A 26,983-nucleotide genomic window follows, 5' to 3' on the forward strand; every position below is an offset into this window, starting at 1 on the left:
ATTTTTGTGATCTATATTTCCCCTTGCTTGACCTTCTAATTATGTTAATATGAAGTTTTAATAGAATTTACTACATTAGTTTTTACCGATGAAGTTGGTGGGATGTTACTTGATTGTTGGCCATCGTGTGATTTACCCCAAGTTGTTGAAGTTTGGTTTTGACAGGTTCCTCCCCATTTTTAACTGAAAGAGAAAACTGAAGGAAGAAAAATAATGCCTGAGGACTTAAAGGATATGTTTGATTTAAAGTGCTCTTGGGAAACCTTTTGCTCTCAGGACTTCCACACCAGTCCTACCTCTGCTCAGAGCAATTTATCTCCAGCCCCACGCCAAGGTAGACATCTGAACCCCACTCATAGGCACACCCTGGTGAGTGCTGTCCCACTTGGGAACTCAGTCCTACTAGCAGAGAATTGACCCCAAGATGGCTCAGGGAGGTCTGTGAAGTCCTTGCATCTCATTACATGTGTTATTTAAGCACTTGGGATTGATCTAGCTTCTAGTAACATAAAAAATTACACCTGGCTAATTCTTTTTTTGCTTAATGCAGTTCTATTGGGATTAACATTTTGATTTCCTCTTCTAGCTGCTGCCAATTAAGAGCTGTGCTATGAGACTCAATGTTTGCTGAATATGGACATTGGATGGCATATTTTTCCATTTTCTTTCTGTAATATATAAGGTTAATAAATATCTTTCCACCCCCAGAAAGCTGTGGTGAAGAAGAATTTGCATTGAGTCCATTTATAAGAAAAATATGGTTAAGGTTTCCAGTTTAACTTCACATACTCTTTTCTTCCAAGAGAAGCTCCCTGGAGCTTAACTTCTTTGTGACAGAAAAGGTTCATGATTCAAGAGGCTCTCTTGTTTCTTGCATGTTCCTGGATACTGAAGTGGAAATTATTACCCAAATATTATTTTTCCAACAGACACTTTCATGTCATTCCTTTTTAATATTGTTGTTGTAGCCATGTCATTATGTTAGCCAAACTGAATATTGCAGAATAATCTATTTGCTGAAAGCTATTGAACATTTACACCACTAGTCAGATATGATAAATTTTCTCTGATCCTTCTGTTTTTAAGGGCAATAAAAGTTCATTCCTTTATTCTTTCTGCACAGTCATCATGTATTTATGATGTGTAAGGTATTACACTAGTTTCCTAAAGAGACAACGATGGCAAAGCCTGACTCTTAAGGGGCTTACAGTCTAATCAAGGAAGTAACCTTTTTACACCTTGAAATACTACAAAGCCATATGTGGCCAACCATAAAAGTGATAAAGCCAAAATATTAGAAATGGAAGCGATTACTTTTTCTTAGATTTAATTTTATTTTAAAATTTAAATTATACACATACACATTATGAGAAACTAACATTTTAACATAAAAAGCCACTTGTTGTCTCTCCTTACTACCTCTTCCAAAAAGTGACCACTGTTAACAATTTGATATATTCTTATAGATGTTTTCTGTTTGCATAAGAAGAGTAGCAGAATGGAGTGTAAGAGTACAGATTCTGGAGTCAGCTTGACTGGGATTAAAGCTGTTTCACCTTGACCCTGGACAAGTTGCATATCCTTTCTGAGCTTTAGTTTCCTGAAAATGGGGGATATTATTAATATCTATCTTATAGACCTGTCATATTCTATACAGTTTTATAACCTAATTTTTTACTGATTATATTGTAAACACCTTTCAATGTTCATTCACATGTGCATTAAGCATTCTTTGCGACTGTTGCAAAATTCCATGGTATGGCAATCCTTAATGAATTATGCCCTATTGCTAAAATATATATATATATATATATATATATATATATATATATATATATATGTATTTCTTTTAATTCAGAAAAGATTACTTTTTATTGGGCTGATGCGGGCATTTTCTGGGAGGAGACACACTGAGCTGGTTTGAAGGATGCTTAGGAATTTAGAATATACTGTTGGGCAGGGGCATTACAGGTTGGCAGTAAATATTTACTGAATGTTTACTATGTATAGAAATAGAAACTGGAAATAGAGTAGAGAACAGGAAAGAGTCTCTGTTCTAAAGGGGCTAGGATCTGTAGATAAGCATGTTTGGGGAATGGCTAATGGGGTTTGGCTAGAAGGGAGGTTATGTGTAAGGAAGTGCATTGTTGCTTGAGTTTTTCAGAGGATAGGCCAAGAATGGCAGGGTTCTGCAACCTTCCTGACCCCCAGTGAAAATTTGCCAAGTGACCTAGCAAAGACATTTGTGGAGGTAACCCAGCCTCTACAGAATTTTGATATGAACAATCCAGCTTAGCCTCATAATGGCTCATGAGTCATAACTATGTTTTGGAGATAGATTAGGATAACAAAACAGTCTTACTTTCAGAGACTTGGGGAAAGTTTTGACACATTATGGATCATCTAGTAAATACAGGGCATAACAATGAGTTAGGAAAAGTGAAACATCATCTATACCTGGAAATTTAGGAGATCTGAGATGTCTATATTGAACAAAAATCAAATGCTCTCTCAAATCAAGGCCATGCACAGATGAAAACACCTATAGCAAGCTTAAACACGTTACTGGAATACTTACTCTAATTCTCCCAATAGAGCATCCCTCCAGCAATTTTTAAATTACCTTAATTTTCTAATGCAGGAGAATGCGGTGTATATTGAAAATAAGGGCAGTAAGACAGAGAGCTGAAGGTTGAGCAGCCCAGGGAATGGAATGAGGTTGGGTGGGCAAGCCTAAATGTCTCTTTTGTTTTTCACCTTAAGGATTCTTTTGTACCCTACTCCATTTTCAGTAACACAGACTTGTGAGTGATTAACATTCAAAGTGATGAAGAAAAGACTAAATGCAAAGTCAAAGGCTGAGTACTTAGAGACTGAACGAGAGATCTAGTGGAAGAGGCTAATTTTGAGGCATCAGTCCAATTCATTGCTATTTTGGATGTTGTTCTGGGAGCAAGGATTTCATACTGTGGTCAGAGGCTGTTACTCATTAGTGTCGTATCATAAGCATAAACCCCAAACATAGTCAAAGGTTGAATTCATGCCATAGGAGGTGTGTCTACTTCTTTAGCAACAAATATTTGAAGGCAATAGCAATAGCTCCATGTATGTTAGGGAAGAGTATATTCTCAGGAAGAAGCAAGCAGGATGTCAAAGTAAATTAACAAGATAAAAACAGCCATTTTAAATCAGTTTTCAGCTATATTAGTTGTCAAACAAAATATAATGTTGGGCAGCATCGTGTGCTGGAGATGGAAGAAGTATGACTTCATTATAGTTAGCTGAATTGATTTCTTTTCATGCTAATGCACACATTAGTGAGGGAGAATGCTGCCAAGAATAATACAGAATATTTTAAAGCCTACAGCAAAAGCCTACAAAAAAGCTCCTCATTTTACTAAGTTCTTGAAAGAAGGAAACTGTGGCAGGCAGTAAATTAATCCTGCTATTAAAAAATCACTGCTGCTTGTATAAAGCCTTCGTATGTACATACATACTTGTACACATATATATTCCTGACCTTTCCATTCTCCCTTTACCCATAGCTGTCTCAAATTGCTTAGGGATGAGCACATGGGAGGCACTTGAATGTCAGGGGATAGAATGACATTGAAGCTGATTTCTCTTATTTCTGAAAATGACATTTATTCTCCCTGTGTAACACAGTCCAGTAAATCAGTCCCAATGTATTTCAGGTTGAATCACATAAACTTGTCAATATTTAACTATTTTTGGCATATGAAACCATCAAGTTTAATGGTTCAATCTAATAGTTTAGAGCTACTGATATTAACATAGATGGCAGGGTAACTTTTCAAATCTGGCATCTTGATGTGTCTATAAAAGCAAACTCATGAAACAGATTGTGGCATTAACAAGTCTAAGTAAGCAGAAGTCCAGTAAGGAAATTTGCTTTATTATTTGGGTCTTAAGCACTTCTCTTAGGTTTTTCAGAGGACTGATAATGAAAAAATTCAAACTACAGTGAATTTGTAGTATAGTAGAATTTATATACATTAGGAAGATAAGTTAACCTTTGGGCAAATTACAGAAAAGTAGTGTCAATTTAAAAGACAGTGTTAATAAATACAGAGTTAATTAAAAAGCAAAAATGGAATAAAAAAGTCAGTATAAAATTAAATGTTAGTGATAATCAGCTCTCTTACTTCAAAAATAATGTTTTTGCTGAGAAAAATAAGTTTTAAATTCTTAAAGATTAATAGATGTTTATACATTAAGGTTAATTGTAATTGAGAAATCTAAATGATGATCCACTTTCTGCTAATAATAGACTACGAGAGAGGTATAGTGAGCCATGGATTTGTCAACTGTTGAATTACATAAAAGCAAATTAAGACTTTGTAAGTTAAAAAAATACCTTCCTCACATGAGAATAAATGTATATATGAAGGATGATGAGTGATTTTAAGTCAGTAAACGCCATGACACAAACCTACTAAGCAAGCTAATGAGGACTTAACTTTCAATCTCCCAGTTTATAAATACTGACTTTTCTGTTCAGTAGTAGATAAAAAAAGCTACTAAACTGGGAGGGCAAATAAACAATTTTAACGTTTGACCTTTTCTCAGCATTTACTTACCCACCCTAATTTTATCACAATGGTAAGAGAGTAGGTTTTATTTTGGGTAAGCTTAGGAACTATGGATTTAAATGCAGGACTCTTCATACTCTTAATGAAATAGATCTGATTTCTAATATAATTTTTCAGATGGCTTAAGAAATCATCTATTAACATAAAAGCTTTATTTCCTCATTTGCAGTCACAAGAGAAAAATCCATGTCATTTTCTCAGATGGAGGACAGTTATGTAACATGAGCATGATCAACTGTGAGCTTAAGGATTTACATATTACATACAGCTTTCTGATGTGCATATCCCTGATGATTAGTGATATTGAGTATCTTTTCGCATGTGTTGGCTAGCTATCTATCCTCTTCGGAGAAATGTCTTTTCATATCCTCTGCCTCTTTTTGATTGGATTATTTATTTTTTTGTTATTGAGCTGTATGAGTTTCTTACATGTTTTAGATATCAACCCCTTATTGGATATATCAATTTTGAATATATTCTCCCATTCAGTAGGTTGTCTTTTTGTTTTGTTGAAGGTTTCCTTCTCTGTGCAGAAGCTTTTTAGTTTGATAACATCCGTTTGTTTATTTTTGCCTTCCCCCCCACAATGAGATACTACCTCAATCCAATCAGAATGGCTATTATCAAAAAGTCAACAACAAATATGTGTTGGCGAGGATGTGGAGAAAAGGAAACTTTTATGCACTGTTGGTAGGATTGCAAACTGGTGCAGCCCCTATGAAAAACAGTAGTGAGATTCCTCAAAAAAAACAAAAAACCAAACAACCAAAAAAACACCCCAAAGCCCCTAAAAATAGATATGCTATATTACCCAGAAATTCCACCTCTGGGTATTTAGCTAAAGAAAATGAGAACACTAATTTGAAAATATACATGCAGCCCTATGTTCATTGCAGTATTATTTACAATAGCCAAGATACGGAAACAACCTAAGTGTCCATGGGTAGATAAATCGATAAAGAAGATGTGGTGTATATAGTATATGCAATGGAATTTTACATAGCAATAAAAAAGAATGAAATCTTGCCATTTGAGATAACCTGGATGGATCTAGAGGGGTTATGATAAGTGAAATAAGTCAGACTGAGAAAGACGGATACCATACAGTTTCACTTATATGTGGAATCTAAAACAAAAACAAACAAACAAACAAAACAAATGAACAAACAAAACAAAAACAGAGTGATAGAAACAGAGACCAAAGGGATGTTTAATAGAAAGGAGGGAACGGATGAAAAGGGGAAGGAGAATACAGTCAATAATATTGTGATAAGTTTGCACAGTGACTGATGATTAATTAATGGAGTGATCTCATTGCAAGGTATAAAAATGTAGAATTACTGTACTGCACATCTGAAACTAATATAACCAAAATAATATTGTATACCAGCTATACTTAAATTAAAAAAAATAGTTAAAAATACAATTTCTTATGAATAAACTTGTAAAATGGTGAATAAAATATTAAGAGTTTTAAAAAAAGATTCTTTAAAATTTATTTTATGCAAACTACAATGAATCAAAATGACTTCAGAAAACTCAGTTAAACTTCTAATACTGTTACTAATATTGATTTGATATATATATTAAATTAATTAAAAATAGAAAACAGGATCCTACCTTTTTATAATAATTAAAAAGGCAACAGATTTTTAACTCACTTGGCGAAAAAATATAAAACTAAGATTTTAGCGGTCATCTGGTTCAACTCATATTTTACAAATAGTACCCTGGCTTGTTTGGAAAAAGTAGAAAACTTAAATCAAAGGCTTTTATCCTTTACAAATAAGATGTTTTCATCTGAGTTTTCCTTAGATTGGCTTAAAATTTTTAGTCAACTGAGCAGTGGTTATAATTTTCTGCTAATACAATTTGATTCCAAGTTCTTGTAATCTATTACCCTGCAAAAGTCTTGTTTTCCTTGAGGCTTTACTCTAAAATTACATCTTTTAACCAACTTCTTGACTGAAATTAATGTGCAACACACTACGTCTATTTCTTGAAGTGTGAGAAATTCATGACTGATGGATTCACTGTTGTACCGACAAACTTCCTAGAACAAAGTCAGCTTTCATGCATTTCTACATAAAAATGTAATGTTAAAATATAGGGGACTATCTCAAAATATGAAAGCATAATGTGTTCTTATTTGAATAGTATTTTTACTCGCCTTTTTTTGTCACCAATATACGAACATTTTTAGGATACTCATGAAGAACATGATGCAGATGTTGCATGATAAGAACAAGTGGGTACACTTGTACACTTGTACTTGTGTCTTGTGCTTCTGAGTGGTAGTGGGAAAGACTTTCTGGTATCATCTTTCATGAAGAAATAATTTTTGTGACTTTCCGAAGGAAGCATGGGGTACAAGACCGCCAGTGAACGTGGAATTCAGAGGTAAAAGAAAAGGGAAAAGAATGCTTTTGTCTTGACTGCGGCTTCTCTAAAGCATCACTACTTGAGGCATTTATACATTTAACTGGATATAAAACACAGGAGCATATAATGGGGAAAGAGTACTACACAAATAGGCAATGAATCTGGTGACATAAAGCCTCTTTTTCCTGCCTCTTATTTTTTTTTGATAGTTTTGCTTCCTTAAGGAAAAAAAAAAAAAACAACTAATAGTTTAATTGTCTTCCTGTTTCATTGTAAATACTTTGTAGCTGCTGTATTGGTAGTGGTTCTTTTAAAATAAGATAATCAGAATTTTGAGAGGATACTCTTTAAAAAGCAATTGATTGTTTCAGAGTACAAAAGAAAACCATTAAAATCATAAGCAAACAAAAAGTTTCTAGAATCAGTAAATTGACAGGACTATTTTGTCAGTTGCTTATTGTGAATAATATGTATCTACTGCTCTGGCAACTGTTAAAATAAACAAAGCTCCCTGAGGCAATAAAGATCATTTAGAATGTACTTAGTTGAAACGGAGGTTCTAAACATTTAAGACACTGTCTCTCAAGCCATTAATAGTGAGATGTTGTCTGGTCTTGCTAAAGTATTCGAAGGAAGTAGGAGGTCACATTTTGCTGAAAATTCAGCTCTGAGAGCACTTACCTTTAATTACATAATCTAAAATTATTACCTTCAATTATTATGGAAGGGTAAATTAAAGTGTGCATAAACCTCTTCATGATCATATTGTAGTAATAGAAAAATTATTACGTGTATTGCAACACAAATCTTTTTTATAAATGTTATGTGGCAATCCTAGCAATTTTATATTTGCAAGACATTTTTTTCCCCTTTCTATATTGATAAACTTTAAGTTGTCAAAGTCAAATCTACCTTTTTCCTACTTGGAGAGTTTCTCCAAAATTGTGTGCCAACTATCACCTTTAGAAAATGAAATTCATTAATATGACAAGCCCCATTGTTTACAATTCAAATGGAAGCATTGATGTTTATAAAGGACTTCAGTGTTGACCTATTATCTCAGTTTGTAATTGTGAGCTCTCTAAGCCTGGCTAGGTCTTTCATTTGGGAAATTACTGTCAACTGTTGTCATCCTTTGGGGGAAATATAATTTTGGATGGTTGTATCAGGTAAGAACAGTGGAAACTAGGGTATTTGTAGGTAAATAAAATAATCTTTTTCTCTTGATCTGCATTTTAAAATATTATACTGTCAACAGTAAAATTCTTGAGGCAGAGAACAGAGATCCCGGTACTTGACTGTCCATGAGAGGTGTGGGGTATTTGAGAATGGTGTGTAGCCAGAATATGATAGTTCATTACCAAGAGTAATGAATATGCAAGAAGTGTCTCCAGGTCCTGAACAAAGAAAACGGCAAGCTTGATGAAGGAGCAGTTGCTTTTGCCTTTTAAGGCTTTTCTCACTCAAATGTGTCTTATCCACAAGTGCAAAAACATACTTTGTCCTAGATGAGGGTAACTCACTTAGATATGCCATTCAAAGTCCCCAGAAGCTTGGGTAATTCCTGGGCAGCAACTTCACACATATAAAGTAAGGCAGAGAATTCAGCAATTTGGCCATTGTCGTCAAATGGGATAATTTCAGACAAATATGAATGAAGTTGGATTTTTAGAAGGGGCTTAATTTATTTGTTAAGTTGGGTATTAATCATCTATTGCTGCATACAAATTATCTAAACATTTTGCAGCTGAAAGCAACAAACACTATCTGGGAGTCAGAAATGGCTCATGCTCTCTCCCAGGGCACAGTCTTTTGAGGACCTGTTTCCAAGCTAACTCACGTGGCTGCTGGCTGAAGAGGGCTGGCTACTGGCTAGAGACCTGTTTCTTGCTATGTGAGCATCAACCTGGCAGCTGGCTTCCCTCACTATGAGTAAGGGAAGAGGCTGGGGGCAGTGCCTGGGACAGAGCCACCAGCTGGTATCCCAATACTTTTACTGTCCTTGCTCACTGGAAGTGAGTCACCAGTTCCAGTCCACATTCCGGAGCCGGGGATTACTCACAGTGTTGCAACTAGGAGGAGATGATTACTGGGACCCTTCAGAGGTTGCCCACCACAATAGATCATTCTTCTTAAGCTTCTGGACTTTGCTGTAAATAATGGTAACTAAAGGTTGTGATGTGAGAAACCAAGAGTAGGCTCCTTTCTCTCTCCTCCAAAGTTAATCACTGGAAATTTCCTCAATATACACATTTCCACCACACATAATACAAAACCTGACAGAGAAAGGTTCTAAAACGGAAAGCACAAAATACATAGACAATGTTTGTCTCATCCTGTGGAAGGAAGGCATTGGCTCACTGAGCCCTTGACAGTTAACTGGGAGAAGGTAGACAGGTAAGGATGTGGAACAGTGGTGAGGCCTGGAAACTTCCTGGTGGCAGGACAGACTCAGGAACGAGACTCCCCAGGCTCAAACCTCAGCGGTCTACTTAGCTGTACTTCCTCCTTGTGTCTGCTTTTCCGTGTATAAAAAGAGAATAAAATAATATCTGTAAAGGGAGGATAGTAATAGTATGAGTTAATATATGTGAAGTGCACAGATCAGCGCTTGACACACAGTAAGCACATTGGTGTAAACCATTACTGATCTAGATTAACAGCAGATAAATGCACTGTGAATGCTATTTCAAGTGATGCAATCATACAAGTGAGTTCTAGTTTTATCTTTACCCAGAGATACACAAAATTAGGTTATTTTGCTGCAAAATACACACTAACATTTAGTAAACCACCCTAAGGCTAAAAACAAACAAATGTTCCAGTTAATTAAATGTTTATTTTGGGCAATGTCCGTGGTGCTGTTTTTGTGCTACCGAGAATGCTGTGCAGCTTGATACCATGATTTCCTTTTTCGATGCCCTCACGTCTTTCTCATTCCATTTCATGCATATGTTTATTCACTGTTTATTCTTTTATTCACTGTTTATTCCTTTCATGAGCGTGAGCATCTCCTGGGCACTGGGCACTGGACACTGGACATAACAGACAGGGTCACAGACATATAAACAGACGCATGTGACACCGAATGAGAAGTGCTCTGGAAGAGGCACCACGGAGGGAAATGTGCTTCTGTCTGGGGGAGGTAGTGGACATGGACAACATCCCATAAGAGAAAAATGTGAGCTGTGTGGGAATATGCTTGATGGAGAAAGAACAAGCAGGTGTTGTAGTTGGAGGGACGGAATGGTGCCTGCAAGGTCTAGAGGTGGGAAGCAGGAAAGTAGATGGAAGATGCTGGCTGATTAGGGCAGCAGCACAGAGTGCAGGAGGTGCATTGGTGGAAAAGAAACTGCAAGCATAGGCAGGAGTCAGGTCTGTGACCTTGAACCGAGGGTAAGAACCATTACTTAATTGACACCTCAGAGTGAAAACTACCATCCTCTGATCCCTTGCAAGACCCGCACATCTGGCCCCATCCAGGACTCAGCGGCAAACTGGGCTCCCCACAGGATGTTTTGGGCAAGTCAGGCAGACCAGGCCTGCTTCTGCTCTAGGGCCTCAGCTTGACCATCGGCTCCACCTGGCGTGCTCACCCATGAGGTGGCTTGGTTGCTCATCTATCTTACCTCTTGGCTCAAATCTCACCTTCTCATTGAGGTCTACTTTCAGTGCCCCTAATTAATGCTGCAGCTGGCTTTCCCCACCCCTGGTACATTTGGTTCCCCTTTTCCTGCGGACTTCTTGTTTACATAGCATTTATCTTCCAACATACCTGTAATTGACCTTTTGTTGTGTTTATTGTTCATTATATGTCTGCCCACCAAAATGTCAGCTCCCAGGGACAGGAAAGGATCTTTGTCAGTCCCAGTACATAGTATGTGCTTAATATTTGTTGACTGAGTGAATAACCAAATGTCTTTGGATTGTTTTTAAGGAACTTCATATCTGGATGAGAAATAAGAAGCAGAAGGAAAAACTAGAAAGACAATTCAAGCATATGTTCTTGTTTTTTATATTGTCTCATTCATGTATTTTCCTGTCAGTCCAATCAATAGTGTGAACATTTATTCCTGCTTTAAATCTTTCATAAAGAGGTTAGGAATGTCAATGGTATAAAAAGCTACAAATATGTGCATGACTACTTTCGGATGTAAAAGCTCTTGTTGTTGGTTTTTTCCTGCCCTACCATACCATCTCTCACTTTCCCTTCTTTTGCCCCTTTCACAGCCAGCTTCTAGAGCAAGCCATCAGAGGCAGGGGTCCCTGGGCTTGTGTGTGCCAAGCTCCTATTGTCCAAATTCTGTCTTGGGATTAGCACTCCTTGATCTGGTCTTCCGATCTGGGCCTGGGTACCCCGTCTCTTACTCCCGATGTGCATCCCACACTGGACTGTCTTGTGGTCCACGACTCTCCACATGCTGTGACCAGGAGCACCCCAAGGCCTTGCCCCCCTGGGCACACTTCTTGTTTCTTGCTTTCTGGTTATGATAGTGCTTCTCTTGTATTTCCCTACATTGATCCCATCCTTCCTCTGGGCTGAAGCTTTCTTTAGAGGCCTTTGAGGACATCCTTACTGATGGTCAAATGACAAATTTGCCTCTCTATTGTGGTGCACTTCTTCTGTGAAAACTTTTCCTCTTCTGAAAATGGACTTCTCTGTTTTTTCTCATATCTGTCTGAAATCTTCTGCTGCTTTTTTTCTTTCATACCTGCCTGTTTTTCTTTCCACCCGTTGCCCGATTTGTAGGCAGTACCCATGGCAAATGCCTCCATCTTTTGTGCTTCTCATTGCTCTTGCCTCTGGAGAGTTCATTCCTTCTTGTCATTTCAATTAACACCTCTCTCTGCTCAGGACTCCTCTCCATTTCCCTCCAGAATCACTAAGCTGTGACACTGTTCACATTATTACTATTTTCATCAGATCTAAGTCCATGATTTGAATCCATGAATGTGTCTAAAGGTAAACTTCTCACTTTCTTCTTAAATGTCTTATTTTTCTCCACGGCAGTAATCCTTATCATTAATTACCTGGCTTATAAGCCTTCGAGTCACTTTTGTATAATTTCTCTTGACACTTCTCCATATTTATTTTACAAATTTTTTTTATTCCAACTGTTGCTTTTTTTCAATTACCATCATTATTATACAGCCTCTTGTACTCACTTATACTCCACTTACCATAACATTTCTTGCTTCACACCAATCCAGCTCATGTGCAGTTGCCATATTAATCTTTCTGAGATGTTTTCTCCTGATAATTTTCTCCAAATTATCAGATTAGTTATTTTCTAACATGTTAACTCCATATTCCCGTGCCCTCCATTTCTATCCTAACTTTTGTTTCAACATCTCCCCATCATGTCACATCCTTTAAACCGATCTCTTCATCCCACAAACTCATACATACTTCTTCTCATCTTTAGCCTGTCTTCATTCATCCAATAAATTTTAAAAATTGCTATAATGTGCTCATTTTCTTTCAATACAAAAATGCTGCACTTTCTTCTCCCTATCTATAATGAAGATGCTTATGATGATTGCTCATAATTTTTAGGGCTTTTGGTGTATAAGACCCTGAGCCAAGTTTTTAAAACATACTACGTTTATTCTTCACAATAAATCTATGAGTTAGAGACAATTATTATACCCATTTTACAGATGAGGAAATGATAACTTGGAGAGGGAAGGCATTCACTGGAATTCTGTGCTACCTTTAAATAATATAATATATTACTTAATATACAGGAACGGGCATAGGCTGGGAACCTGGCAGATATGAATTGAATTCTCAGTCATTCCCAGCTGGGAGAATTCAGGTGTGTGATTGAGTTTCTCTGGGCATGAGTGTCCTTAATTATAAAATGAGGATTAAATGAGATAATTTGTATAAAGCCCTGCCATAGAGCATTTAACAAATATTTTTCTTCTCTTTTCTTTGTCTTCCATTGACAGCCTTACCTGAGATCTCAAACATTCACTACTAACCCCATTGCCCTCAGCTTTTCTGTAGAAATTTTAATTTGTCCACTTAACCTTTGACTTATTTGTGGCCTGCCTTCATTCAAATAGATTGGTGTTACCTTTTTGGTTAGATTTTAAGAGCAGGGACCATGCATTTTATTACTCAATTTCTTCTCATGTTCAACATAGTGTTGAGTAAATGCTCAATTTTTACTTCCTAATTGACATATCTACTTAGCTTGATTCGGTGAGACCTGGTGCTGGCATTCCATAGCCACATGTATTCTCTCAGCCTGCTTATTAACACAGTTTCCTTTTCTTCTCTCCTCCCACCCACAGCGTGTGCATTCCGGTACAATGGACTCTCCTTCGTCTACCTCATCTACCTCTTGCTCATCCCTCTGTTCTCAGAACCAACAAGAGCGACGATGCAAGGTAAGAGACAGTTACTATCCTGTGTCACAGTCTGAATACATTTACTGAGCTCCCTGGGTTTGTTTTTACCTGATGGGACAGATGCTATGTGTGCAGCACACTGGTCCAGTGAGGACTGTTGACTGAACAATAATATCAACTAGGTATTCTGTCACCAAAAAGGATTTATTCGGGGGAAAAAAGAAAGAGAAAAAGGAGAAAAGGCTGCAACCCAGCACCAGCACATGCAGACTCGGCAAGCCACGTGCACATTCTGGCTTGTGTGCTAAGATGGAGGGTATTTAAGACAGGGAGACAAGAAGTTAGAACCATAGAGTTTTATGAGAGGGAAGTTAGGAACGTAGAGTTCGACTCGGTGTTCACATGAACTTCAACGAGTCCAGCTCCTCCTGCCTGATCCATTTTCTTAAAGTCTCAGTTCATCTTTCTCATTCCCCCCTTTTGATTGAGATCTTTCTCTGAAAGCATTGCTGATCAACAGTCAAGTCTTCTGACTTCAGCCTTTTTGTCCCTCTTTGTCAGGAAGGATCTCTTCTTGGCGTCCTCTCTCACATCAGAGTGAAAGTGCATGGATCAGGAACAGCTCATGTCCAGGATTAACAGGCAGCAGGTGCAGAGCTTAATAACAAGAAGCATCCTAAACAGGATTAGAACAACATAACAACCTAATCTACATGATGAATTTAAACCAGTTCAAACCTGTAGATAATGAAACAAAGACCATTATTATCTTAGATAGATCAAAATTCTCGGTGACAGATTCAACAACCAGAAAATTTTCCCCCTTTCACAATAGCTTAAGAAATGCTACCAATGGCATGTTCCTTCCAAAGAAAAGAGGAACATGATATAAAAATCAATAGTGAGAAATCAGTTATACAGGCCTGATGCAGTTGTTTTGATCATTTGTTTCCTTCAGAGGTCATCTGGTTTAATTTTTGACAGCTTTTGTTTTAGGTCATTAGACTGGGTGCACTTCTAGTCAGGGTTTGGTGCATTTTTAAGGTGTGACATGTATATGCAAGAGTCTACTCTCTGGAGTTTAGCAGCACAGAGGTTAGTGATAGGGCCCTTTCAATGAGGCTGGAGGGAATTCTTTTTGAGGTGTCTTTTCTGGAAAATAAAATCTCCAGGTTGTAGACTGTGGATTTTGAGTTTTTCATTTCCCTGGAGTGCACTGTGAAATGATTGTTCTACTAAAGCATGATTATTTTCAACAGAAGCAATTAAGCCGTTACAATATTGAAGCATTTCTCCTTTTACCAACTGTGAATCAAAAGAAGCAGGAGCCAAACGCATGGGGCGTCCTGTAATTATCTTGAAAGGTGAAAGCTTATGTGTCCCAAAAGGGGTAGGTAGACCTGAGATTTGAAAGGACTAACAGCAATGCTTTTGGCCAAAGTATTTGAAGAGTTTCTTCAAATTTTGCCAATTAAATCTTAATAACGTGATTAGTACATTCAACTAGACCTGAAGACAGGATGATAAGTACAGTGAAAATGTTGCAGAACTGGCCAAATAGCACACACTTGTAGCGCCTGACCAGTGAAATGGGTTCCTCTATCATCGTGGAATTTGACAGGCATTCCCCAAGTAGGAATAATCTTCTCTAACAGGACTTTAGCCACTATAGAGGCATTAGCTTGTCTATAAGGGAAAGCTTCAGTCCAGTGAGAAAACACATACCATGACTAAAACATATTTGTATCCATGAGACAAGGAAGCTGTATAAAATTTTTTGCCCAACCTCAAATTGTCCGTTTAGTAACTTAAAATGTCCAGGGACAGTATGAACAGGCTTCCCTGGATTGCACTTTGGACAGGTGGGACATCTAAGGTAGGCACTTTTTGCAGCCTTGTTAATATCTCCCCACCAATATTGATTCATGAATGCTACCATTTTGTCTGTGCCAATGGTTTACCGCATGTACAGTAGTCAGCAGTGGAAATTTTGTTAGAGTTTCTGATAGGACTGGGTTGTTATTTGGTCTCAATCAGAGCTTTTCTTCTTCTTATCAAGCAGCAATTGTTGTATTTCCAATCTTGTTTTTCTTCTTCTAAAGTTAATTGCTGGGCGTCTCTGGTCATTTTTTCTAAGATACCAACTGGGGAAATATCTCTTCGGACCAAGACAGGGGTTTGACTGAATGATGCCTTTAAGGGCAGCATTCTTAGTAGAAACGCCAGCAAGGTGATTTCCTTCAGCTTCCAGGGAATCAAGTTTAGAATGTCCTGGAATATTAATAATAGCTAAAGCATCAGGTAAAAGTATAGCATCCAATAATTCCTGAACACATGGACCATTTTAAATTTTATGTGCATTGGAGATAAGAAAATCATGTGGTTTCCATAACATTCTAAAGTCATGAACTACTCCAAAGGCATATCTACTGTCAGTGTAAATGTTGACAGTTTTACCCTTTGCTAAAATGCAAGCTCTGGTGAGAGCATACAATTCAGCCTGCTGTGCTGAAGTAGCCAAAGGCAAAGATGCTGCCTCTACAACTTCAAAAGGGGTTACAATAACATAGCCATCCCAGAACTTACCGTTTTTGTTTTTTAAGAATGAACCACATGTAAACCATGAGAAATCATCATTAGAGGAGTCTCCTACAAATCATCACGAAGAGTCAGGAAGTGATCCGTCAGTACCCAGCAGTCATGAGGGGCTTCACAGTTTCAGAAGGGAGAACAGTACCTGGATTAAGGTTATTATAACATGCAAGAGTTATATGGGAAGCGGTTAACAAAAGGATTTCATAGGAAGTAAGGTGACTAACTGAAAGATGCTGGGTGTGATGAGAATTCAAGAGAACTTCTACTGTATGAGGTACAAAGATGGATAGAGGGGATCCCACAATAATTTCCTCTGTAGCCTTAACCAGGAGGGCAGTAACACCAATGGCTGTACGGCACAGGGGAAACCCCGAGCCACAGGGTCCAGTTGCTGACTATAGTATCCTAGGGGTGTATGTTGGTCCTCATGTTTTAAGTGAGAACTCCAAGGGCATTTCCTTCTTTTTCATGAACAAAAAGGAAAAAGGGGAATCTGACAGGATGTCCAAGAGAAGGTGTGTTTATTAAACTCTCCTATAAGGCTTTGAAGGCTATGTCATCCTGTTCTTCCCATGAAATTAGGTCAGGAAAGTCATTCTTTAGTAAGATATAAAGGTTTTGCCATAAGAGAGAGATTTGCCATCCAATTTTGACAATAACTGACTAGCCCAAAAAACCCTTGCAATTGGTACTTAGTTTTGGGCCTTGGGAAACTTAGGACACCATGAAGCCTGTCTGGATCCAGGTGTAGTCCTTGTTCTGATATCAGATGTCCCAAACACTGAAACTGAGTTTGGACAAATTATAATTTTTCTTTAGATACCTTATGCCCCTTTAAGGCCAAAAGTTCCAACAAATGGATGCTATCTTCCTGGGAGGAAACCTGAAAAGAAGATCAAAGAAGTAAATCATCCACACATTGCAACAAGGTGGAACTTTTAGGGAAAATTATATCGTCTAAATCAGTCTTCAATATTTGTGAAAAATAACAAGTAATGAGGCATTACTGTCCAAGTAAATTGCTTTCCTTCCCAAATTAAGGCAAAAAGGTATTGGCTAGCTGCATTAACTGTGATACTAAAGAATGCACTGCATAAATCAGTTACTGTAAATAATTCACTTCCAGTTAGGATAGATGCTAGCAGTGTGTGAGGGTTAGGAATGATGGGGTGTTGAGGGATAACAATGTAGTTTGTTGCTCGGAGATCCGGGACAAACCTCTACCCTCATCCATGTGGCTTTCTCATAGGTGAAATATGAGTGTTACAAGCGCTAGTGCAAGGAATAATAAGGTCCTGAGTTATGTAATCTTCTATTATGGGCTTCATACCTTGAAGGGCCTATTTACTTAAAGGATATTGATTAATTTGGGGCAGAGGTTTTGAAGGATCAATTTGAATCTTAATAGGAGGTGCACTGTGAATTCTGCCAATATTAATTGAAGATTTTACCCATAAAGAAAATGGCTGATAAGGAACAAGACAAATGAAGAAACAAAAACTCATAGACACAGACAATAGTTTAGTGGTTTCCAGAGAGTAAGGGGGGAGTATGGTGGTGGATGAGGGTAAAGGGGATCAAATATATGGTGATGGAAGCAGAACTGACTGGTTCTCCTTCTGGAAGGAGAACTGGTGAACACACAATGTGATCATATAGATGATGTATTACAGAATTGTACACCTGAAACCTATGTAACTTTACTAACAATTGTCACCCCAATAAACTTAAAAAGAAAAAGAAAAAGAAGAAGATGGCAGATGATCCAATAGGGATAATTGACCAGTGCTTTCAGATTCAGTTACTGTACCATCAAAAACAGCACAAATAGGAGCAGCCGGATGGCTCAGTTGGTTAGAGCACAAGCTCTGAACAACAGGGTTGCTGGTTTGATTCCCACATGGGCCAGTGAGCTGCGCCTTCCACAATAGATTGAAGACAACGAGCTGCCACTGAGCTTCCAGAGGGGTGGCGGATGGCTCAGTTGGTTAGGGTGCGAGCTCTGAATGACAAGGTTGCCGGTTCAATTCCCACCATAAGATGGGGGGCTGTGCCCCCTGCAACTAAAGATTGAAAACGGCGACTGGACTTGGAGCTGACCTCTACTCTCTACAACTAGATTAAAGAAGCTGATGGGCCCTGGAGAAACACACTCTTCCCCAATATTCCCCAATTAAAAAAAAAAAAAGTAAATCTTTTAAAACAAACAGAAAAACATCACAAATAAAAGATGCTGAAAAGTCATGTAATTCACCTGACAGTAATTAATGTAATTCATTCTGACAGTTACCATCAAACTTGAACATTGTTTGTCCCTTTTTGAGAAAAGGATATTCCAGCATGATACTTCTCTAAGAAGTCTCAACTTAATGAATGGGTAGGGGCAGAAGAATTAAGGAAAACACAATGTGTATCTCTTAAGGGACCTAAGCAAAAGGAATAGGTTCAGAGATGTGAACCTGTTGAGGTTTTTTTGAAATCCCCACTATTTGAAGTGTTTCATGACTCTGAGGCAGGGACTGTGTTATGACAGTGGGGTTGAGCACCAGTGTATGTAGCACCAGTGACAATAAGAATAGAAATAGTTCCCTTACCAATTTGAGGAGAAGTTTCTCCAAGCAGATTAAGAGGAAGGATTGGGAAAAGCCCCTGTAATCTCTTAGGAGGACTTTGTAAAGGCTGGTTAGAAGGTTGAGAGCATCTGAAAATCCCTGTTCCAGTGTCCTGGCTCTTTGCAGTAGTGGCAAAAATGTCGTCCTTCGGTTTCACATAGGGCCTCTCATTTGCCACGGCTAAGAATTAAACATCGTGGCAAGCTTACTTTTAGGTGGCTGATCTAGAGTACGGACAAGATGATTGGCCAAACTAACCAAATCCTGATTCTCTTAACTAGGAGGGAAATATTTCTCTTCAGCCCACTGGCGGACAAAGAATTCAAAGTTACCCGAGTGGAGTGAACATCTGAAGGAAGATGAGGGTTTTCCTTTAGAATGACCTGAAGTCTATTATAGTAGTCATGAACAAATTTGTCAGACGTTTGAGAGCAGGTTTGAATTTTGCTCCAGTCAGTAGGCTTTGGGAAAGCCGTAGGTATTGCTCAGTGTAGTTTTAGAGCAAGTTTCGTAGCTTCCTCCCAAAAATTGGAGGTTTGTTTTTCTAAGTCTCTTTCAGGATTTTCCCATCTGGCAATCCTCATCCAATGTCAAGCCTGGCCTTTACCAACGAACATATGTATTAGCTGATACAAATTAGAAAACCCAGCCTGATAGGCCTGAATAATAATATCAAATTCCTCAGCAAACTTGTGAGGATCTTCAGTTACCTTAGGGAATTCCTTTACAATGGCTTGTAACTCAGCTTTAGTCTAGGAGATATAGGAAACTTGGGGTCTGTTAGGATCCCCAGAGGGTTTAATCTTAAAAGGGAAAGTGCTGATAAGTTCAGAAAAAGAAAAAGTAGGAGAAGATTCAAGGGAAAATGGCATTGGGAGCAGAGCCAAAGCTAAAGAAGGCAGTTGTGGGAGGCAAGATGGCATCAAAGGTGGGCTTGAATCAAAGGAGTTGGAGAAGAAGCCTGAGACAAAGTATCCAGAGAATAGGGTCAAATGGAAGACGGAGTCTGAGAAAATGGAGCAGTGAGGGAAGGGCAAGACAGAGTTGCAGAGGGAGAACACCTGGCTTCAGATGCCATTTTCTCTCTTTTTGAATTTTTAGTAGCCTCTGTTTACTTTAAGGCAACTTCCGAGTCATGGTCTCATTTGGAAACCTCCTGTAAAAAGCCCCTGTACTATTCAAAATAAGCATATTACTCAGCTTCATCAGTTCTGGTATTATCCAATTTTGTTTTAAGATAATTAAGTTTGGGGATCTCAAAAGTTCCCTAGAGTGACAATGATTTTTTGAGTTACTTTTAGTCATATCTGTCCACTTAGTTAAAAATGTGCATGAAAATTCCCCATGGCTTTTAACCATGTACTTGGCTGGTTTCCCCAGGGTAGGAGGGACAATCTTAAAAATTTTAGATAGCTGAGATCCCTTTTTTTTTTTTTTCTTAGAGAGCCCAAGACAATTTACACCTCGAGCAACCTGCAGGTCAGATGCCAGCCAGCCTCAATCTAGAACAGTCTGATCATAGAGGCCCAAGTCAAAGGCTAAAAACCAGTTCTAGAAAAATAATCAACCCTCGGAGGATCCGGTCATAAGCTGAGCTGGGTGGCACAGTCTAATACTGGGCTAAACTGACTAATTTCAGTAGAAATAACCACTGTCCCCAAAAGGATCTTTAGGTGAAAGCCAGTTTTGTCTCAAAGGACAAACCTGTATATAAATAAATCAGGCTGATGTGCCAGACTGAGTACTCAGACAACAGACAGACAAACAAACAAGGCCTTTTAAACACATGCACACCACATACACACACACACACACACACACACACACACACACACACACACACAGAGACACACACACAAATATACAGATATTCTCTCTCTCTCTTTCTCTCTCTCTCTCTTTCTCTCTCTCTCTCTCTCTCTCTCTCTCTCTCTCTCTCTCTCTCAACCTCTCCCTCTGAATTCGAAATAAAGCCCAGAGAGCTTCAAATGCAAAAAGTGGAAACTCGAATCCAGGAGAGAAATTAACTCTAAGCTTCTGAATCGGAGAGCAAGCAGTGAGCCAAAACTGCTTTATGTGAGAGGCCAGGAGCTGGTTGCTCACCTGCTCTGATGCTGTTGGGGTTGTTATTCTCTCTGGATCCTGTACGAGCCCTCGAAATGTCAATTGAACAACAATACTGGCTAGGTATTCCACCACTAAAAAGGATTTATTCAGAAAAAAGAAAAAGGAAAAAGGGCTGCAGCCCAGCACCAGTATGTACAGACACGGCAAGCCACGTGCACATTCTGGCCTGTGTGCTCAAATGGAGGGTATTTAAGGCAGGGAGACAGGAAGTTAGAACCATAGAGTTTTACGAAAAGGAAGTTAGGACCGTGGAGTTCGACTAGGTGTTCTCATGAACTTCCCTGAGCCCAGTTCCTCCCATAGACCTCCAGCCTGATCAGTTTCCTTAAAATACCAGTTTATCTTTATCATTTCCTTAAAGTCCGGTTCATCTTTATCAGGACCGAGTGTCAAACATGTGAACAACTACACCGAGCAGAGTGGTGTGGAACGAGTTAGTAATACTTGTGACTTACCCAGCTAATCCTTCAATACAAGCTCCATATTAGCCTCTATTAGTAGCTTGCAATATACCTGAAATGTTTTATCTAGTTAAGATAAACTCAATGTATTGTCAATGAAATAAGGTGGATGGCACAAGATTGGCACATGATTTGCATATTGGATTGCTGGGGAGAATGTAGTGGCAAGTGGAAAAGGGGCACAGAGGTATCTTACATTTCTAAGCCACATAGCAAGATAACTGGGTAAGAAACTGGTTCCCAGTCACAACTTGTTCATACATCAGTTGAGATCTCTTACATATGCCTCTACCAAGTAGTGAGAGTAATAAGATTTTAAGGGATAGTTTCTCAAGCATGTTTCTTACTGCAAAACATTAGATCCCTTTCCCATTGCTCTGTAAAGACCTGAAGACATAGAATAATGACTATATTTCCTGAGGCTCTGATTAGGAAGCATGGTCTTGTTTATGTATTTGACGTTCTTCCACAAGTATAAAAAAACACACTGAATTAATTCAATAAATTGTTTTTCAAAACAATACCAATATAAGGAATAAGGGCTGTGCCAAATATCTTAGGTGAATGTGACGGCTATATGTTTACATGAAAGGAAAAAGAAGCTGTTTGACCCAACCTATGACATGGTGGGGGAAAGGCTGTTGGTCAGTGCCGCCAATTCATAGTGATGACCCTTCAGGAAAAGAAATAAGGACTTTGTGTGTCCAGAGCAGCAAATAATGACTCTCTCTTTTCCATTCCCCCCTTAATGTTACATTTACAGTGCATATTATGATCATTCATCCTAATAGTTATGACTGCAGATGCTGTGTTGATTTTCCTGCCTTAGGAAGAATCTAAATAATAGCTCTTCTAAGACACTTAAATCCTTAATACATATAGTTAAGAAGAGATAGAAAAATGTGGGTTATACAAATCCTTTTCAAGCCAAAAATACGTTGTTTATGGCACCCCATGTACCCTAACCTTTTTCTAGAGTTCAACATAAACAAAGACATTTAAACAGAATAGCTTCTGGCCTCAGAACCAAGATTAAATATACAGGCAACTCCTAGTTCATGGCTTGGAGCTTATGTTTCAAAGAAAGGTTTCATACACACATAGACTAAAGTGCTTTACAAATGAGTACCTAGGTATATTCAATTAAATTATTTATGGCTTTTATATCAAGGTGTCCCCTTATTGTTTTACCTGCAACTCAGGTAGCTGAGATTTCCCCCTTCATAGTTATGTGACAATGCCTGTTTTACCTTCTTCCCAAACTAACCAGCCCTGCTCTTGGTCAGTCTCTGTAGGAGTGGGCTATGCAACTGTGTCAGAAGTGCATGCCAGTGGTCCTATCCTTTATGCTCAGGTGCATCAGGGACTGACACTGTCAGGAAGCTCATAGATGAAATATAAAATCAAATGCAGAAAGGAACTCTTCTCTGTGTAAAGAAATATTCTGAATTAACAAAATGTTACAAGGTCAGTGCATAAGCAAAACATAATACTTGTAAGTGCACAAATGTCTGCTGATACTTCTCCTAATGGGAGAGGAGGGAAGACCTGGGCTGGAGAAGGAAACCCACAGGCATCTTCCCAGTTACTATTTGGAAGCAGCATTGTAATTATTTTCCTCTTTTCTGCATGTTTACTGCCAAGAAGCATGACTAATATTCAACATAACCTCATTTGTTTGTTTGTTTATGAAAATGCGGGGTACTCTAGGAAAGGATGTCCCACCTGTTTTTTTCTGAACACGTAGGACGCACAGGCCGGGTGTTTCTAAGTCTGTGTTTGGAAATATCCCATGTTGGGTATTTCTAGTGGTGTGTGGTCAAAGCCATGAAAGCCTATGTGGAGCGAATGCACACAGAGATAAGCCTGGGGACCGCAGTGCGGCTTCTCAGGGTGATGCAGGCTCTAGCACACCTGACTTTTAAGTTCGTGTTCACACACACACTTGTCCCAAATCCATAAGAAAGCACTGAAAGAACTCTCAGTAACCTCTGCACGATCGACTCACAGACAGTCTCTACTTGAAACAGTAAGCACATTGCAATCACTTCCTGAGTTGCTCAGGCCTCCGTGTGTGTTGCTGAGACCATGTACTCATGCAGACTACCCCAGAACTGGAAGTGTGGCACATATGTATCAAAGTTACTCCATGACCCTATGTCCTCCATCTGGTCTGTTGGATTTGTTTTTATTATGGGGTTATTTTTCCTGAAAGTACAACCCCAGAGGGGCCCAGTAAGTGGACAATTTAGTGTCATAACTAAAAGGGTGGATCTTTGGTGTAGTTCTTGGAGTGACTAAATGTGAAACCCAGTGTCATGCAGGGTGTCAGGCGGGGTCTCTGGTCCCGTTCCCCACATAAGAACGCAGAGCACCGTGAGGCCAAAAGGCAACACCCACGGAGCCATGGAGAGGGGAGTCAGACCACTATACTCTCGCTGGCGGCTGGGTTGGAGACACAGGAAGCAGGAGCCACACTGTTCGCAACCCTCACTGCACTGCTTGCAGGCTCAGCCACCATCTTCTTGCTAGCCCCATTTGCTGCTAGCGTAGCCACAGCAGTTATATTAGTGGTCAATGGCTCACTGGTTACAGCTGACAGCCAACTAGCCACAGCTGATGGCCATCCGATCACAGTTGATGGCCATTTACTACCTGAGCCAGCACTTTTCTATGTGAGGCCGAGAGCCTGCAAACTGCTCTCCTGGCTCTGTCCCCACACCCAGTCTCTCCACTGTGGTTGTTCAGAACAAGGATGTCCGCTCCCTGTGATCTCAGTGCCATCAGCAGGACACGGACTATCTGAATGTGACTGAGGTTTCCCTCTTGCCTGTCACTAGACAGAGATTTGCTATAAGGCTGAAAACAACTGTGAGATAGAGGAAGCAAGATCAGGAAGCAAGATAGTTTATACGCTGAAACCTTATCAAGTTTAAAAAAAGGAATTAGATAGAGAACAATTTCTTGGGGTTCAGTACACTTAACTTACTATGGATGCCATCTAAACTGCAGAAGTTGAAAGTTAGAGGATCTTTTAGGAGTTATCAAGTGTATTCCAGCAACCAGTGGGGGAGCCCCTTCTACAACATCTAAGTCCACTGGCTGTGTAGTCCCTTCTCAGCTTCTATTGAAACCAGGGAGCTTCCTGTCTCCCTGGGAAGTCTTAGGCAGTTCTTTCTGGAGTAGACCTGAAATCCATCACCTGGCAAATCCAAGCCATTGTTTCCAGCTCAGAGCAATAAAGGAAGAGTTGACAGATTCTAGAAGATCACTTTACAATAATATTGTGAAGGGATTCATCAAAAGACACACACACATACACACACATACACACACACACACACGACTAAGGCTGTACCCAGTGATTATTCAACATGGGTGTAAAGGCCTCCAGTCTGGAAATTCTGCAGGGTTATGACAGCTCTAGAGCACCCCATTAGCTGGGGCCCTCCTTGTGAGATCATCACAATTCCACAAAGTCCTGCTGCCCTCACTCCCTGACAGGTGTTGTGGCCAAGAGCACAGCTCAAAAAGCCTCCTGCATTGTGAATCCGTCTCAGAGGCTGTTTCTGGAACCAGACAGACTCGTGCCCACAGGTAGGACCACTGCCTCAGACATCTGTCAGATGAGAGAGCACATGTTGGTGGAAGGCTAGTGATTGGGGGCAGAGGAATCGCGTTTGAGATGTGATACTGTAATGCAGAAACAGCCTCAACATACCCCTGCAGGGGTTCTGAATACCATATCTCCTCAAAAGACCTAACCAGAATATAAGCCCTAGCATGATTTTTCAGGATGCTTGTAATATAAGCCCTACCCCAAAAATAAGCCCCAGTTAAGATCGTCAGCCAGACGGACACATTTAGTACGTCTGTTGTAACACAGGACAGAGGTATTGAATTATAAAATAATAATACTAATATATAATTAAATATAAATAAATAATATTATTGACATTAATATTTAAAATAAATGATAATGTAAATTATAATTAAGTAGTTGTAAATACCCAATTGGGTGCCTTTGGACGAGAGGTAAACACCTATATAAACAAATGAACTAGAGACTTATTGACGAATGACCAATCGGAGTACAGACATAACGCACAAACAACGTGAGCACTTGATAAGGAACAGACGTGGTTGTGTCTAATACGAATCTTCATAATTCAATATGTCATGTATTGTAACAGACGTACTTAAAACACTTATGTGAAATAAATGTTTTCTGAATTTTGGTGCCTGCAATTTTTTGTCGCTTTTGTGTGGATCATCATTCTTAACTGTCATCATTTTTGTTGCCACTCCTTCTCATAAGTCTTCAATGACACTTGATTTAATGGTAGATTTAAAGGAAATAATATTTTAACTCCCAGACGAGATGAGTGCAAAAAGAAACAGCTATTCCATCGAGTACAAGAAAGGTATCATGGAGGACTCCTGGGGTAAGAATCTTATGGCTTCCTGCGAAGAGAAGCTGGGTCTCCGAATGGTCCGAAAATGGTGAGCAGAATAAGACAACCTCAGTCAACAGGTGGATGAGGAAAATGCTAAGAAGCGCAAGTGTGGATCAGATCGGCAACCATTATTTCCTGAGCTGGAAGACATCATCTGTGAATGGATTGCTGACAGGAGAGCAGAGGCTCTGGTTGTACACAGGGCTGATATTCAAGCATTTGCCCTTGCAATGGCACCACAGTTAGAAATATCCCCAGAAGAATTCGAAGCATCACAACACTAGCTGGATGGTTTCCTTAAGAGACATGAACTGTCTCAGAGATCGACAACACTGTTCAAGCTGGAAAATACTGAAGTTATTAAACGTGCACTTGCTTTCAAGTCCTTTGTTGATGGCATCAACTTTTCTAAATACCAACTCTCCAACATGATTGCTATGGATGAAACTGCAGTGTTTATGGGCCAAGGATCTCAAACGACAATTGATCAGAGGGGTGCCTCCTCAATCTACATTCCCTCCACTGGTTACGAAAGTGCACGTGTTACCTGTATTTTGGCAATTTGTCTGGATGGAAAGAAAGCCCCACCTCTAATCATCACTAAGGGTGAGAAAGATAAGGTTGAACATGTTTCAGGCATTTATGTTCTTGAAACCGAAAAAGCCTGGTGCACAGAAGCAGTTATAAGGAAGTGGGTCGATTTAATGCTGCCACTTGTTTTGTGTGGGGGCCAAAGAGTTCTGCTGGTCTCGGATTCAGCCAGCACTCACTGTGCTAAAGACATGAAGAACTTCCTTGCAGAGAGAAGAATAGATCAAATAATGATTCCCACAGGAATGACTGCCTACCTTCCGACTCTTGATATTGCAATAAACAAGCCATTCAAGAACTATTTGCGCATGGAAATAAATTACTACATTGAAAATAGAATGGAGAGAAATCAGTGTGGAAACTTTGTGAAGCCTAGCCTGCAAGAGGTCGTGACTTGGGTGAAGAATTCATGGATAAAATTACTGACAGCTGTGTTGCCAATGCACTACGAGCAGGTTACATGGACAAGAAGTGCTCCTTTAAGGAGAGCTCTATTGCTGGACATGAGAGATTGGGGCCAATGGTTCTACAGGAAATGGAGTCACAAGAAATTCAAGCCGGAATTCGGGGTTTAGAGAGTTATGATGATGTTCCAGAAGAAGATGACATGACTGTACTTGAATAAATGTAGATTGTTGTACACGAATAAATGTGGATTGTTATACATGAAAAAATAAGACATCCCCTGAAAATAAGCCCTAGTGTGTCTTTTGGAGAAAAAAATAATCTAAGACCCGGTTTTATTTTCAGGGAAATACGGTAACTTGCAACAGACTGCAGCCAAG

At 39.2% G+C, this 26,983-nt stretch overlaps 1 protein-coding gene across 7 annotated transcripts in view; it reads left to right on the plus strand.

Moving 5' to 3' along the window:
* PIEZO2 (piezo type mechanosensitive ion channel component 2) overlaps positions 1–26,983 on the plus strand; it is a 436,387-nt gene that overhangs the window by 60,507 nt on the left and 348,897 nt on the right. For all 7 annotated transcript variants that reach the window (XR_016021128.1, XM_088797899.1, XM_088797898.1 and 4 more), the window contains one exon: positions 13,299–13,394. Coding sequence is in view for 6 of the 7 variants with exons in the window: in XM_088797899.1 (XP_088654025.1) it covers positions 13,299–13,394 (96 nt within the window). In the remaining variant the exon portion in view is untranslated. The remainder of the gene's footprint in view (positions 1–13,298; positions 13,395–26,983) is intronic.

Source organism: Rhinolophus sinicus, chromosome 4 (assembly GCF_057876585.1).
Source record: "Rhinolophus sinicus isolate RSI-liver-muscle chromosome 4, RSI-T2T, whole genome shotgun sequence".
NCBI lineage: Eukaryota > Metazoa > Chordata > Mammalia > Chiroptera > Rhinolophidae > Rhinolophus > Rhinolophus sinicus.